The 16583-nt window shown below is 44.4% G+C and overlaps 1 protein-coding gene across 11 annotated transcripts in view; it reads left to right on the forward strand.

The window, feature by feature from the left end:
- Positions 1-16583, forward strand: part of SRGAP2 (SLIT-ROBO Rho GTPase activating protein 2) — a 286141-nt gene that overhangs the window by 188005 nt on the left and 81553 nt on the right. For all 11 annotated transcript variants that reach the window (XM_017347830.3, XM_051821257.2, XM_051821256.2 and 8 more), the window contains one exon: positions 8488-8550. In XM_017347830.3, coding sequence (XP_017203319.2) covers positions 8488-8550 — 63 coding nt within the window. The remainder of the gene's footprint in view (positions 1-8487; positions 8551-16583) is intronic.

Consider the following 16583-nt stretch of genomic DNA (forward strand, 5'->3'; position numbering starts at 1 on the left):
GTGTGTCAAATAATCTTCTCTTCATAATTGAATCCTCTGGAGTCTCTTCCTCTATTGATAGCAGGATTCCAAGGCAACTTCAAATTCTAATGCTTTCACAAAGAGCCCTCAATGACTTGGCTTAGATTCTGGGTTCCTCTTTCTTAAAGTATTTAATCAGCGATTTTCCTAGTGCCCCAGGCATTTCCTGTAGGGGTGCTGCTGACTGTTTTACTTCCTACCAGGCTGCCCTCCTCCTGTCGTGTTCACACTGCCAACTTTCGATGAGCTCTATTAACTCCTGTTCTTCCAGCCTCCTCCTGGCCCAGCCATCTGGGAGCTGCGTAGGCATTCTTCGTGTCCCCCAGTTTCTGGATTCCTTCCTGCAGGAGGGCATAGTCTTTCAAGCACCTTTTCAATCTGACTCTCTTTTCTTTCCTCGCCCAGTTCCAAGCCGTTGCTTGCTTTTCTTTCTGAGTTCATTTTACAGCTGCTGAGAGATCTGTGCTCTTGTGTTGCCTCTTTGCCTTTGTGTCTTTTGTCCTTTGTGCCCCAGTCTACTGCAGGGTGCTCACAGTCACCCAGATACCATTTCATGCCTTTAGTGTTCTGCTCGGAAAAGTGGGGTGATTCTTATAAGAATGACCTGAAGAAATGCTTTTGGCATGAGAGATCGGGGCCTGAAGACCCCAAATCATTGTCCTGAAGAGTAAAAGATAGAAATAGGACCAGAATAATAGCCTAAGGGATGAAGACTCTGATGTGATTTTCTCTTTCACTTTAGGGATTTTGTTTGGAGCTTATTTTCTTAGTATTAGGATAGATCATAAGAGATTGGAAGAGCCATGCAGTATTCAGACTGTTATGAGACTGTGTTTCTTTGTCATCATAGATCTTGGGAGAGCAAAAGAGGCCATCATCAGCCTCTTCCTGCCCCTATCTCCACCTCCCAGGAATCGCACCCCTACCCTCACCCCAGTCCAGTGGGGCTCAAACTTGTCTGGATTATGTGTTTCCCTGACAAGAGGCTTGGGTTAGAGCACAGCTAGTGTCTGCAGAGGATAGGAGCTGAACCCAGTGTTCACGTCATGCCAAAGAATGAATTTTCTCCCAGGGGCACTAGCATTGCACGTGAGTTATCAAGTGTGATTGCTGACACATTCCAGAACTTCTGGGAGAGAAATGGCTTTCAGAAACAAGTGCCCTTGAGAAGAGAGGTCCTGGGTTTCATTACACTTGGTGATAGGCAGTCTTTGGTATTCCCTGACCTGGGCAGTAGGGAGTTTCTACCTTTGCACATTTAATTTATGACCTCAGTTGAACCAACTCCTAGTTGTGCAGCTGAGAATGGTCTTTTTGTTCAGTTGACCTGGAGGAATAGAAGGAAATTGTGTCCTTGTTTTCCTTCCCCATCTCTCACCCTTGCCATTTCTTCCTTTCTGCTAAACACTTCTTTTTTCCCTCTTTCTCTGATTTTTTTTCTTTCTTTCCCCAGGAAAACTGCCTATTTTTTTTACAGTTATTATTACTTTAGTCCTATGGAAACTAAAGAGTAAAATAGATTGTGGAGCAGCAGGCATAAGAAAAAACAAAGAACCTTCTTCCTTGTGGGTTGATAGTACCCCCATTGGAGAGGTTTAGCTGCAGTCTTGCTGAGGGAATAGCTTCTGGGTGCCTTCCTGGGCCCACAGAGCATGATCAAGATGTGTGAGAGTACAGAAGAAGGCCGCACAGTGCCGTGGAAAGAACATTCAAGTGGTTGCGAAGAGAACCAGATTCTAATATTAGCCACATTTGTGGAGCATACTAGGTACTAGATTAATTACAAGTTATTTTACATGATTATCCCATTTTAGTATTAATCTTGCCTAGGATTATGAGTATTTTCTATTTTACAGAAACATAAACTGAAACAGAGTAAATAATTAACCTGAGTTCATACAACTGGGGAGTAGAAGCAGGATTGGAACCCTGCTTCAAAGCCTCCATGTTTAATCCTCTTGTAATGTTATATGTGGTCCTAGATCACATACTAAATATCTGTGTAATTCTGGAAAAGTCATTTCAGCTTTTTGGACTCATCTGAGAACCATAACCACAGAGTGTTCATATGAGTCATCACTCTACTTTTAATAATATAGATGAAGCAAATGCAGAGTGTTTACGTCTAAACTCTACCTTGGTCTAATTGATTCAGCAAATGATTTTTTTTTTTTTTAAGGTTTATTTATTTGAGAGGCAGAGTTACAGAGAGAAGGAAAGACAGAGATCTTCCATCCACTGGTTCAGTCTCCAAATGGCTGCAACAGCCAGAGCTAGGCTGTTCTGAAGCAATGAGCCAGAGCCTCCTCCAAGTCTGCCACAAGGGTGCAGGCGCCCCAACACCTGGGCCCTCTGCCACTGCCTTCCCAGGCCATTAGCAGAGAGCTGGATCAGAAGTAAAACAACTGGGACTCGAACCGGTGCCCATTTGGGATGCTGGAGCCACAGGCAGAGGCTTAACCTACTATGCCACAACACCAGACCCAGAAGATAATTTTTTTTATAGCCACTGGGTACCACAAAGGACAGAAAGCTGGTTTACAAATTATAATCTATCTTTTCCTTTAGTTTCAGATGGCTTCTTTTAGTAGCTTTGTGATTTTTTTTATTAATTTCTTCAGATAATTAAGTAAGAACCTAAAGAATTATTTCATGGTTCAGAATCTGACTTGTGAAAAAGGCATCAGATCTTAGATTGTGACAGGTTTTTTACTTTTTTTTTTTAAATATATGACTTTTGTCACTGGGAGAGTTTCACTGTACCCATTGATTTCTGAGTAAAGGAGTTACTTGGGAAAGTTAGTTTTTATGGTACTTACAAGCTCAAGAGATTCTTTACAACTGGAATGTGACAACATCGGGAGCCACTTGCACTGAAGCAGCATCCTCATAATCTGAAATGTCCATTAGCAATTTAGAAAGGCAAACTTGAAGATAAAGGGTTTACTCTGAAATAGCTGGATTCTTTAAAGTCAGATTTCTGTTTCTGGCAAACTGCCTTGCCCTAGGGTTAGGTTATAGTGTGGAAACCTTTGAGTTATGAAAGGGAAAAGAATTGATCATGGACTCGGAAACTAACTGAATCCCATTTCCATGAATCCCTTTGAGAGTGGAAGAATTGTGTTCAGACAGGCTGACATCAGATTAAGGTCCATTTTTCTCAGCGGATTCTTAACTTTTAAGCTGTCTGTTTTGTATTCAATCCACAAGTATCTGACAAATAATAGATATTCCATAAATACTTGCCAGTGGGCTTTTCACTGCTCATCCCCTGTAATCTAGCCATTTCCTCTCTTGCCAGAATCCAGTAATTGAACCTGCTTTAGAGCCCCTGATCAGTTACCTCAAGAGGCAAGTTGTTTCGCTCCTGTCCTGGTTGGTGGGCTACAGTCTGAAAGCCATTATTTTCTTCGTTAATTCAAATTAAATTCTTTTGTACGTACCCCGTTCTTTTAAGACGTGTGTATACTGACTCATTAATGAGTAACAAAATAATTTTAGTGAGTTATGACCAAATGAAAAATAGAAAAGAATAAGAAATATCAGATTGCATGCCTTCCACTGGGAAGGCAGTGGCGTTGCATTCCATGTAAGTACTTTTACTGTAGGCACATCCTACACTGGGTTGCAATAAAAATTTGGTTTTTTTTAAACATCCTGATCTACTCTTCAGAGGGTAAAAGCCTGGTGGTGGCTGTCACCGTGGCTCAATAGGCTAATCCTCCACCTAGCGGCGCCGACACACCGGGTTCTAGTCCCGGTCAGGGCGCCGGATTCTGTCCCAGTTGTCCCCCTTCCAGGCCAGCTCTCTGCTGTGGCCCGGGAGTGCAGTGGAGGATGGCCCAAGTGCTTGGGCCCTGCACCCTGTGGGAGACCAGGATAAACACCTGGCTCCTGGCTTCAGATCAGCGCGGTGCACTGGCCTCAGCGCGCCGGCCGTGGCAGCCATTGGAGGGTGAACCAACAGCAAAAGGAAGACCTTTCTCTCTCTCTCTCTCTCTCACTGTCTACTCTGCCTGTCAAAAAAAAAAAAAAAAAAAAAAAAAAAAAGCCTTGTGGTAGCTCCCAGCTTACCTCTCTTTGTATACAGTTCAGCATATTGTACTTTATATGATGTTGGCCTCCATGGACCATAATGTCCTCACCGGAGCTCCCCCTTCCTAGAGCCATCCAAGGGTGTTCTATATTGAACAGAAAGAACCTTGTTTGCATAAATGCAAGTAGTGGTTCAGGAGAAATCCGAAATCATTCCTGACCTTTGACCTATGGGAATCACCCCCTCTGAACCTCTCCATCCTTGACAATGAACTGCACCCCCTATTTTGGTGCACTGAGTTGGGATGGGGGAAAGCCCAGATACAGTGCCCACCATCTCCTAGGCCCTGGTGCTTTTAGCCCTATCCTCCCCTCCAAGAGCGTCTCCTCCCAAGCCCTAGCTCATGAAACCTGGAGTCTTTGAAGTGGTGAGCCAGTGCTCCTGAAATTGTCACTCTGTCTGGTAGCGCTTCTCCTGCTGCCAGAGCTTAATATAAGGTTCAAGTCCCTTTCCTCTGAAATCCATAAACCTAAATTCAATTGTAAACTGCCATTTTTTTTTTTCAACAGTTGGTCTCTGAAGTATCGTTGAGCTGGGAGGGGATGCCAGCACTGGTGAATGAGATATATGCCCTTGAAAATTGGATCCTTTTTGGAAAACTGCTGACACAGGCTGAATGGCAGAGAACAAAATGACCCAACTGTTTCTACCTGCTGACAGGCTCAGCTTTGGGGAGGGGATGAAATTAGCTCTCACCACATAGCAGAGACGTGCCTTCCTCTTTTTTTTTTTTTCTTTCCTTCTTTCATAAAAATAGGGGTAATTTTGTGCTTGTCAAATAATACAGCTTTGTTGTCCAGATAGCCAATAAACAACAGCCCCCCCCCCATTCCTCACCTCCCACTTGGAAAGCACAGTAATGCTGATGTGAATAACTAGAAAATCAGGTAGTAGGTAATCTCCCTGATGAACACTGCTTTAAAGCCCTTCAAAATGGATGTTCTTTGGGAAAGCTAATGGATAAAACCAGCAAATATAATTAGGAAGATCCAAAGTTGAGTGGACAAGCTAGCCCAGACCACGTAGCCTAGCGTTTCCATACATTTTTGCTGCTCTATCCTTTCAGTGAGCAAGGAGGGTTTTGAACATTATGTCTTGGGGACATAACGCTGTGTGTTTCAGTTCTGTTGTCTGGTGCTGCTATCTGTTGGAAAAGGAAGATTCTCTATGTATTTTGTAAGTGCACATCAGGGAGGAGCTATTGCACTCCCATTTCTTATGATCAGCCCCGCCTTGGCATCAGGCAGAGTGGGGTCCCCGGAAACACACTCTGGCCGAATGGTTGTGGTGAGTTTCAAAATAAAAGATCCAGGCCTGTGCAGGCCATTGCACTTCCTACCCCACAGAACTAGCCTTGTTAACTGTGCCACATCTCTAATCTAAATTTAGGGATCTTTTTTTTCCAGGCAAAGATTACTATGCAAACATTTAAGAGAAAAACTTTGCCCAAAGTAATATTTTCCCCGACTTCTATTTGGTTTCCTGCAATGTTTAGATGACTCATTCTCTTCCAAGAAATGTTAAAGAAAAGAGATGTAGGCTGTATATTTGTGCACAAAGGCTGCTCTGTAAATCCTTTTGCTTCCCTGCCTAGAAACCCCTTGCTTTTTTGTAGGGAACGGAAGGGCTCTCCGGTCTTCATTGTCAAGTCCTGGGCCGCATCAGGTTTTGTTGTTCCTGGGAATAAATGTCCCTCTTGTCTTTGGGTGGGGCCACTTTGCAGCTTCCCAGCCCTGTCCATCCCCCTGCGGTAGCCAGCAGGAAGCCATGCTGGGGCTGAGCTCTCCCCCAAAGGCACATAGTGAAGGTTCTGAAATAGAGAACCAGTGACACTGTTTATCATCTGTGGCTGTGGCAGGAGAGACACTGACAAAATTTTCTGTCCTCCCCGTCCTTGTGTCAGAGTTGCTGGGGGCTCTCTCATACATTTTAATTGCTCTAGCTACACATATTCCCAGCCCAGCCCTCAGCCACACCAAGCGGCAAGTCAAATCCCTTCAACAGCCTGTTCAAATAAACAGGGGTCATAGTTGAGTGGTCCTCCCAACTAATCAGTGTGGGGAAAGGAAACATCTGCCTGGGCTGAATTGCTGTTTTATTGCTTACGTTTTCCCTCTCTCCTCCCCTCCTCCTCACACACTGGGGCTAAGTGATTTAAGTCCTGGGTAAGCAACAGGGTAGAGGAACAGCCTTCTCCTTTAACCTCTGCCGTTTACACACAAGGAGGTGGTAAGAGAAGACGGGAGGCTGGAGGGCAGGGCGGTGGGAAGTGATACTCGCGGTCACTTCCTCACCCTGTTGCTGACTGGGGTGGTGGTGAGTCATTTTGCCTTGCTTCACCTCCTTGGGCCTCTGCTACTTCGGTGGAATTCGGCCTTCCTCACAGTGGAAGGAGTGGCTGGTGCGGGAGATTGCAGATGAGCGGCATTCCCCGCTGTGGCCTCGTCCCGTGGTGGAGGCCACTGCGTGAGAGACAGCGAGAAGGTGCCCTGAAGCCGACGTTTTGTAGTGCGTCTGGGTCCCTGAGGAGAACTTGCTCATTATCTTCTGGGCTGTGATGTGCAGCCCACCATCCATACACTGAAAGGATGCTTTCATCTGACACGCACTCAAGGAGCCAGGCAAAGGAGCACATGGAATCATAGAATGCAAGGGTTGGCAAGACTGGAGGAGTGTTTTAGCTGAAGACTTTAATTTTATGGAAAGGAAAACAGAGACCCAGATTGTCCAAAGGATTATATAATCACGTAGCACTGTGATGCATATTTTTAAAAAGACTGTGGTACAGTGCCTGGCAAGGTTTTAAAAATGTTCAGGTGCACTAAAAATCGAGGAACTGCATATTATGATGACAGGATACACATCAAATTGTCAAGACCTAGGAAGGGTAAAATAAGCATCTTTATATGCTGCTGGCGGTATTTTTAATTGGCACAGTTTTTCTCGGGGGCAGTTGGATAATGTAAATGAAAAGTCTTTGGTCCAGCAACATCACCACTAAGAGAAAATAATGAAAGATGGGAGCATAGATTGTGTTTAAGATTGTTGAATGTAGCACTTTTTAATCAGAAAAATTTGGAAACAAAGTAAATGTCCAAGAATAGGAGGTGTATTGGTAAAATGTGTTATACTGTTATAGAAGGATAATACCATGTGGAAAATGGTCACAACATATGTTTCAATGAATAAACCACAAAACACTACTAACAATGCAATCCCAATTTCATAAAAATTAATAATGAGAGCAGAAATTAACAAAATACATGACAAAATATACTGGGGATGATCTCTTAGTGGTGGGAATTAAAGGTTACTTTTGTTTTCTTTTTTGAGGCTTTCTATGGCTTCCTTATTTAATACTATAAATAAGTATTACTTTTGTAACCAGAAAAAATATTTTTAAGGGCAAGCTATATGCAGCTTTAAAAAAAAAAAAAAAAAAAAAGATCTGAAATGATTGTGCTTCTGACACGAAAGCCCTCTTCCATTCTCTGCCCGGGAGCTGGGCTCTGCGTAGCTGGTGTATGGATTTTTAGTAGTAGAGAACTAGAAGGAGCTGGCGAAAGATAAAACAAGAGCGTCCTCTCTCAGTGACCCAGGGATGCCAACCGGCTTTATCCCCTGCCCTCTTGGGCTTGGCATGTAGGACTCCGTGTAGAAGATGTGTTATTTCCTTCCTGCTTCCTCTTTCTCTGCTTCTACTGTTCTGTGTAGTTAGATGCCAGCCTGGGGCAGCAGCAGCAAAGACCCTGAGAGCCACTACTACTGGGGGATTAGCCAGTTGGAGACCCCTTCACATATTTTATCAGATCAAGTAACATTAGCTAATCTCACAAGCAATCATTATTAAGATACCACTGCCTGGAGAGGTTGGAATAAACATCGAATAAGAAATGTAGTTCCTTCTTGCTTGGAGTTTCTTATTTAGAGGCTTTGAAGTTCTTGGATGTTTATATATTTTTTCCCCATCACATCCTATTATACCTCTTACTTTCCTTGGCAGTCTTCTGGAGTGTTTGATTACAACTATCTGAGAAAGCCTATTCCACCTAACAACAGTTGCTAGGTAGGATGTGGTTTTCAGGCCTGCTCTTTGGGGACCAATTGAAAAATCAAAGACTACAACCCATTTTCCCTCCACACGATTGCCTTTCCTAGGCTATAGAAAGGGCACATTTCATTTTATTAAAACTCTTTGAGTAATCTGACCATAATTGGGTCTGATCGCAGTGGTTATCTGATTTGCTGGGTTAAATAATGGGCCTTAATTGAGTCTGTGTTATTTGTAGAGCCCGGGCTGCTCTTGCCTTTGTTGCCCGCTCCTCCCTCCTTCTGTTTCCCAATTAACCTTCATTCCTTTTTCCTTGCAGAGTAAAGAAGTTGGCCAGCAACTCCAGGATGATTTGATGAAGGTCCTGAACGAGCTCTACTCGGTAAATCACATGGGTGGCTTGGCTTTGGAACAAGCAGGAGGGAAGCAGCATTTGGCAACTTGAGCCACAGTCACGTCAGCAACAGAGCTGAGCTGAGGTTGAGGACAGTGCATGATCCCCACTGGGGGTGACCCCACCCATCTCTTTTTTCAAACTCTTCTTTCAAAACTAAGTGAGCCAAAAAAAAAAAAATACTTTCTCAAAATAAGACCACTTCTCAGCTAAGCAAATTGACCCTGGCTTCATTTGGGGCATAATTGTTAGAGATCAGTCAAGGCCGAGGTCACCAGCCCAACTGACCCCTTTGGCAATAAATGAGGGGCCCCAAACTAATGGCAAGGAATATGAACTGCATTGCACTATTAACATGTACCTGTTGGAAAGGATTTATTGTTCGATGTTTTGCATGCAATCTTAGGTTGACCTACCGGTTTGACCACAAGAGTGAAGTGGAGTCCTAAGTGCCCCTAATGTGAGGGACCGGTTCAGGCACAGCGAGCTTTGCACTAGCTTCCTGGGTTTTTTAAAGGCCAAGCCTCAGTTAAAAAGGCAGGCTGCAGGCTTGGAGAAGAAAACACACTGCTCTGCACGGCCTGGCTCCTCATTCACATGAGGCCTGTGGCTGATGCGTGTTTCACATGCACCGAGAGGTGGTGGTGGTGGTTTCTCCCAAGCATGTTTTGCTAATTGTAATTAAAACAAACATGCACTGACACATAGGCTCACCAATGAAATTCCTGCTGCCATGCAGGATATACGTCAACTGTACAGCTAATGCCTTTTAGGGACTTGTTCTCCAGGTCTGCGCCAGCCCTCTGTGTCATTCTCCGGGGTTGGCCCATCCTGTTTGGAGGTGAAATTGATTTCCTGTGTTTACTTGTTTATTCCTTTCCTGCCTGCCTGCTTCCTCCTCCTCACCTCCCTGCCTTACTTCCTCCCTTCTTCCTCCTTTCTTTCCTTCCCTTCCTTTCCCTTCCCTTTCCCTCCCACCTTCTGTGCTTTGTTTCATTTTATTCACAGGAAGAACAGGCAGTGGTGACATGCCTCACAGGCATTTGGGGTCAGAGAATTCCATGTTTTTGATCCAGAGGCCTAGGCGTGGCTGTTGTGTCTTGGCAACTGTTAGGCAAGTAAATAGGGTAGAATATTCAACTGCCTGGTCTCCAGTGATGCTCAGTTTGTTTTGAATTTCTACTCTGTGACTCTTCTACTGACGTCAAGTTGATAGATGGTACTCTTTGGTTCAGCTCCCAAGTTTTCGTTTCTCTCAAATGAAGTTAAGGCTTTTTAAAAATAGAAGCATGTCAGTGTGAACCATTTTCAGACTGGATGAGTTTTTGAACCTTGTCTTTTTAATATTTTACTTCTATTTATTTTTAGAGCATCTTCTAGGCACCATGAAGAGCTATTTTCCTTTCTCCTGGCAGAGAATTGACTAAGATAGAAAATGACACATGTCATTATATGAATCCTTTTATTTCCCCATAAGCATGTTGGGCCTCTGCTATTTGTGGCTGTTTCTGGGGAGGAGTAGGTTGGACAGTCAGCAAACCTCAGACCTACTCAAGTCCAGCGTGCCACTTCTGTAGTGGGACTCAACACAGAAAGGAAAAATAGTGTCTGGAATCTGTTAGCTTTTACCCAAAGTCCTAGATGTTTTCATACACTATCACTTAAGAAATGAGTGAGAGGGCGTAAGCTGTGTTGGAGTGAGGAAGAAACCCTGGAACTTGCTGCTGTGGTCTGAGAGGGCTGGGCCAGTACCAATGGCTGCAGTCTCCAGGCAGTTCAGTGTTGGCAGCCCTGTTACCAGTATGGCAAGGCCACAGTGAACACAAAGCATGATGTCTTCCCACCGTTGTTCAAACTGAGAATTGACTGAGTGTGGTGTCCTCTGCCATGAGGTGAACTGGTGCACTCTTACCGTCTGTCCAGGGTCAGAATAAAAATTTGATGTTTTCATCTAGAAGAACATGGGAAAAAAAGAGAGAGAGAGAGAACTCCAGAAAGTTCTAGAGAAGGCAGAACAGTCTGCTACAATGATTCTCAAACCACGTGATTTTTTTTTCTCCAAGGTATTTCTCAGTGTCTGCAGACATTTTTGGTTGTTAATCTGGAAGAATGAGAGGATGCCATTTGCATCTGGAAAATAAAGGCCAGGATGCTGCTAAAACCCTGCGATGCACAGGATCACCCCTCACTACCAGCAATTATCTGGCCCAGAATGGCAACAGTACTGAGACTGAAAAACCCTGATCCAGACCAGAGTCTCCTGAATTAGGCAACCTAGATTCCTTTTTTTTAAAGATTTATTTATTTTTATGAAAGTCATTAGTTACGCAGAGAGAGAAGGAGAGGCAGAGAGAGAGAGAAAGGTCTTGCATCCGCTGGTTCACTCCCCAGTTGGCTGCAATGTACGGAGCTGCACCAATCCGAAACCAGGAGCCAGGAGCTTCTTCTGGGTCTCCCACACGGGTGCAGGTCCTTGGGCCATCTTCTATTGCTTTCCCAGGCCATAGCAGAGAGCTGGATCAGAAGAGAAGCAGCAGGACTTGAACCAGTATCCATATGGGATGCCGGCACTGCAGGCGGTGGCTTTACCTGCTCCACCTCAGCACCGGCCCCAGGCAACCTAGATTCTAACCTGTCTTAAGCACTAGCTATATGAACCTGGGGGGATACCCCAAACCTCTGTGTCCCTGATACCTCCATACTTTCCATGTACTCAGATCTATATATCCAAGGGGTAGGGTGGTTGGAGACTTCTTGAAATATCAGACTATACTTAAGAGTGGAGTGAGTTTGTAGCTTCCATAAGCCTAGAAAGTTCAGAGAATAGAATTGCAAGTTCATTTCACCCTCCAGTGAACTCAGGACTGGTCTGAGGAAGACACCACGGGGATGAGGGTGACTAACTGTCCTGGTTTGCCTAGGAGATAAGACTTTCAGTGCCAAAACTAGGAAAGTCCTGGGTCAAACAGCAGGTTTGATCAGCCTTCATGGGTTACTGGATTCATCAAGTAAGAAGTTGGGACTGCTGTGTGCCAGCTTTGCGAGGCTACTTACTGCATTGGGAGACTACTGTCTCTCAGAGGGGTTAAGATGAGGACAAAGGAGAGCTTCTTGTGGGAGCTTTGCCCTTATTTGCTCTTCAGAAAGGCAGGGAGCCGGCGCCGCAGCTCAATAGGCTAATCCTCCGCCTTGCGGCGCCGGCATACCGGGTTTTAGTCCCGGTCGAGGCGCCGGATTCTGTCCCGGTTGCCCCTCTTCCAGGCCAGCTCTCTGCTGTGGCCAGGGAGTGCAGTGGAGGATGGCCCAAGTGCTTGGGCCCTGCACCCTATCTGGGAGACCAGGATAAGCACCTGGCTCCTGTACCTTTGCTTTCCTCTGGCTCCTGGCTTCAAATCAGCGCGGTGCGCCAGCCGTGGTGGCCATTGGAGGGTGAACCAACCTCAAAAGGAAGACCTTTCTCTCTGTCTCTCTCTCTCTCTCACTGTCCACTCTGCCTGTAAAAAAAAAAAGAAAGGGAAGGGCCTCTTCTTTCAGCAACCTTGTAGGCAATATAAATTATTTATGAACACTGGAAAAAGGAAGCCAAGGATAAAGTTTTCAGTGCCTTTCTTATCTTGCATCTGCTCCTCATGCCCATGAGTACTTTTTGGAGGACCAGTATTACCCAAGAGTTGATAATTTAAGTACTTTTGAACCTTGATGATCCAAGGGGACAGGGCCCAGGTGTTCCCAAACAAAGATACCTTTGGGCAAGAGGCCCAGAATCCCACCATAAGTGGCCAGCTGCCCCTCTGCCTCTCCCCCTGTTGAGGGCCTTTGATTTCCCTGATGTGGCATTCTGTGCCAGGGGCTGCTTCCCACAGCTGCTCATCAGAGAGCAACCCTAGTGAGCGTTCTTTTCCTCGTATTTTCCTTCATAATGAGCCGACCGGTTTGTAAGCCACAGCATAAGTGGTTTTCATTTTCTGACTGATGCTCCAGGAATGTTTTTGAAGCCAGAGCACAGTACTCCCCCAAAGAACTCTGGGATTCTCTGCCTCGGTTGTATTTAGAAACTGTGTTTGGAAAAGCCCAAGTCCCACAGAAAGGAGTGTTTGTGGAAACCACATGAATCAGATCAGTATGAGGTCAAGGGAGCCCTGGAATTGAGAAAGAAAGTAGAGGTGTGGGGTTCTGCTGGGACTGTCATTGCCCTAGAAGTTTTAATGCTTCTGTTCTCCACCCTGAATATAGGAGAGGTTTTCTAAAAGGTCATGGCGTATGTGTAGTATAAAAAATCATGCATGGATTTCAGTTTTTTGGCATCAAAATAAACTCAGCTTTTCATTCCATTTTCCACAAACTTTTTGAAGTGCCCTCATATATTCTCTTGACTTGGTGCAGCAGCTGTTTGCTTGAAGAGCTACCTCAGACTGCTGTTTATACTGGTGGCTAGTAGTCCCCCAGCTCTTCTTGTCTCTTTCACCCCAGCACTAGGCACCAGGGATGCAAAGACAAATAAGAGATGTCTATAACTCAAGGCATTTAGTTTTATCAGGGAGAGATAGAAAAAGTAAGGCAGCAAGTTAAAAAAAAAAAAAATGAGGTGATAAGAATTCTTTTACAGGGACCAGTGGGTTAACCCGCCACTTGTGATGCCAGCATCCCATATCAGGGAGTGCCAGTTCAAGTCCCGGTTGCTCTATGATCCAGATTCTTGCTAATGCTCCTGGGAAGGCAGCAGAAGTTGGCCCAAGTGCTTGGGCCCTGCCACCCATGTGGGAGACCAGAAGAAGCTCCTGGCTCCTGGCTTTAGCCTGGCCCAGACCTAGTCGTTGCAGCCATTTGAGGATTTTTTTTCAAAGATTTATTTATTTATTTGAAAGAGTTACACAGAGAGAGGGACAGAGATCTTCCATCTGCTGGTTCACTCCCCAAATGGCCACAACAAACCGTGCTGGTCAAGGCTGCAGTCAGGAGCCAGGAGCTTCTTCTGGTCCCGCGTGGGTGCAGGGACCCAGGGACTTGGACCATCTTCCCCTAATCATCTTACCCAGGTGCACTTGCAGGGAGTGGGATTGGAAGTGAAGTAGCTGGGACTTGAACTGGTGCCCATATTGGATGCTGGTACTGCAGGTACCAGCTTAACCTGCTGCACCACAGTGCTGGCCCTTAAATCAGTCTTTAAACACAAAATTATTTTACATGTCTACACAGAAGTGGGCCACGAAGTCAGGCTGCTTGAAGAGGCTTGTGAATTGGATCTTAATTGCTAAGAACTCTTTCATTGTTCTCTATGTGTTCCTTTTTCTGTTGTTTCATGATGCATTATCTTTTCATTTCCCATTGAGCTCTCTGGGACTAGTATTGCTGGATTGTTTTTGGAATTTTCTTCTCTCTGTATGCTTCTGTTTCCTCTACAGTGCTTGTTTGGTCTTTCTTATTAGGTATTTTCCTTAAAGGATAATCCTCAGCTGCCTGCTCACATTCTACAGTGAAACGCTAAAAAGTTCCATGTCAGCTGCGAGCTTCAGTAGTCAGGGTGAACTGACTGGACTGGGTCCTTGGGGAAGCTCTGACGTTGGTATTGCTTCTATCTTGGATGGTTTGATTGCCAAGAAGGCAGTTTTAATTTCCCACTTGTGTCTGGGAACTGAGCTCTTAGAGCCCTGGGCCATCTCAACATTCAGTGTAGAATTTTCAGTTGACCCCCCTGTTTTGAGTTCAGTACCCTTTTCTTCAGCTGAACCTGGTGTCTTCCAATCCGTGGACGCTGTATAAGAAAGAGATTAAGCCTCAAGTCTTTACGGAGGTGGGGGATGAGATTGGAGGGTCTGTTTCTAGGCTTTCCATAGTTTCCTTGTTTTTTAAGGCTCTGCCTTTATTCCTCTGTCACCAGTTTCTCTGGGGTCTTTGGGTCTCTGGGATGTAAGTCTGTTTGCCTTTTGGTTGTCCCTACTTTTGGTTTAGGATTCCATAGGGCAGTTAACACTTGGCTTACCTGCTTTTCAGCCTCTGATTCCATTCTTTTTTCCTCAGTGTACATATAAAAATAATAATAACTTTTCTATTATCTTAGTGTGGTTTAGGGAGGGAGTAGAACTAAACACAAGAATTCAGTATTTAGTTTTTCAAAATAAAGTAAAGCCTCTTTGTAGAACTGAGACTTCTGAGTCTTGTCTTCTCATTTGTATTTGCTTCACTTTATATGAGGGGGTCCTCAAAAAGTTGTTGGAAAATAAATATTGTGACAAAACTAAGCATGTGTTTGCACCTAAATTACTGTATCTTTTAATTCCGTTTTCTATGAACTTTTTGACGTACCCTTGTATATTTCTCTAACTCTATCTCGACTTCCCTGTATTGCCAGTTGTTTTGGCATCACTTATTCAAGCTTCAGCCTGTGTCTTCCATTTTCCCCTTGAGTCGGGAGGGAGAAGTGATTAGTGCTTCTCCTGCAGTTCCTTGCGGAGAGATGTAGTGCCATTGAGTTGTTTATGCAGTCACATTGATTTTAAAACCACCCCTGTGTGTGTGTGACAGTTTCAACTGTAGAGAATTCAGCACAAAAGAAGTGGTGCCTGACCTAAGGAATCTATAATTTCATGATCAAAGTATTATTTTACTCTCCTTTCATGAGAATTCCTTATGATTAAGGGATGATATAAGTTGTTGATTTTTTTTCTTTTTTATTGCCGTACTGGCAGTATTCTTTGAGTTCTTTTTTGTCTCTCATGTTCATTCATAGTGTTTCTTCTACTTGTTGTATACCTTCATGAAGCAGAAAATCACTTTCTTAAAAACCACTTTCACTTTTGTAACTAATTCTGCAACCTTTCAAGTCCCTTTTCAAATTCAGGTGCAAAAAATAAAAAGGAGCCTCCTATCGACCTTTCTTCAGCTGAAATAACAGATGCCTCTTTCTCACTTCTTTGTCAACCTGGAAAGCTTGAGGTCTATTTGAATTACTAATTAAGGCTTTTTCATGCCATTGGCTGTTAAATACAGCTTCTCCTGTATGGAGAATATGTGGAGTATAAGCGGGGTAGATCTTAGGGGAAATGGTGTCAGGTTCAGAGTAAGGTGAAACTGATTTAAAACACTCTGCATCCAAAATGAGATAGAATGCAGGCTCCACTGTACTTGCTTTTGTCAGTCTCCTGATGTTTCTTACTCCTCTCTCCGTTGCCAGTTGATCCTAGGGGATTTAATATATCAACAAAGTCCCTCCAACGCAGGTTTTCTCAACCTCAGCAATGTCGACATTTTGGGCCAGAAGATTCTTGGCTGGGGGTGGGGGAGCATAGGGTATTTAGCAGCATCCCTAACCCCTGTTCAGTAGAGACCCATAGCAAATCCCAAGTTGTGACAATCAAAAATAGTTCCAGACATTGCCAGCTATCCCCTGGCAGCGAAAACAGCCTCCAGCAGAGGCCCTGCTCTAACTCGAGTCCATGAATGAAAGTAGTTTCTCTTTTCAAAACTCTCCTGACTGTACTTAATCTTTCCTCCCCACTAATTCAGATTCAGTCTTATGCAAAAAAAGTCCCTGTTGCTTAGCAACTAAGAATGTGGACTTTGGAGTTTAACAGACTTGGGTTTGGATCCTGATTCTGCCATTTACTACTTGTGTGACCATGGATGCAGTAGCTAATCTCCTTGAACCGTGGTTCCTCATCTTTAGAATTGGTAAATACTAACATGTCTTTCAGAGAGCGACTGTGAGGATTAACTGAGGTGATGTACAGAAAGCCTCTGATACACAGCCTGCCCTCATGGAAGATATTAATATGAATATTGTACCTTTGTGTCCTCTGTTGTTCAGCACCCCCATGTACATACACACATTCACCCCAACTTGTACACTTTCTCATTCTCCTTCTCAGAGAAACCTCAAGGCATCAAAATTTCAGCACTCCAGATTGCTTGGTTAGTTATCAAGCATTTTTAATTCCGGAATAGAAGCTGGAGGCTCCCTGTGTGGAAACAGAACACTCCAGCAGGGTAGAGCAGGCACCATGTGGCTAGAAGTAGTATGTTTG

Source organism: Oryctolagus cuniculus, chromosome 13 (genome assembly GCF_964237555.1).
Source record: "Oryctolagus cuniculus chromosome 13, mOryCun1.1, whole genome shotgun sequence".
Taxonomy (NCBI): Eukaryota; Metazoa; Chordata; class Mammalia; order Lagomorpha; family Leporidae; genus Oryctolagus; species Oryctolagus cuniculus.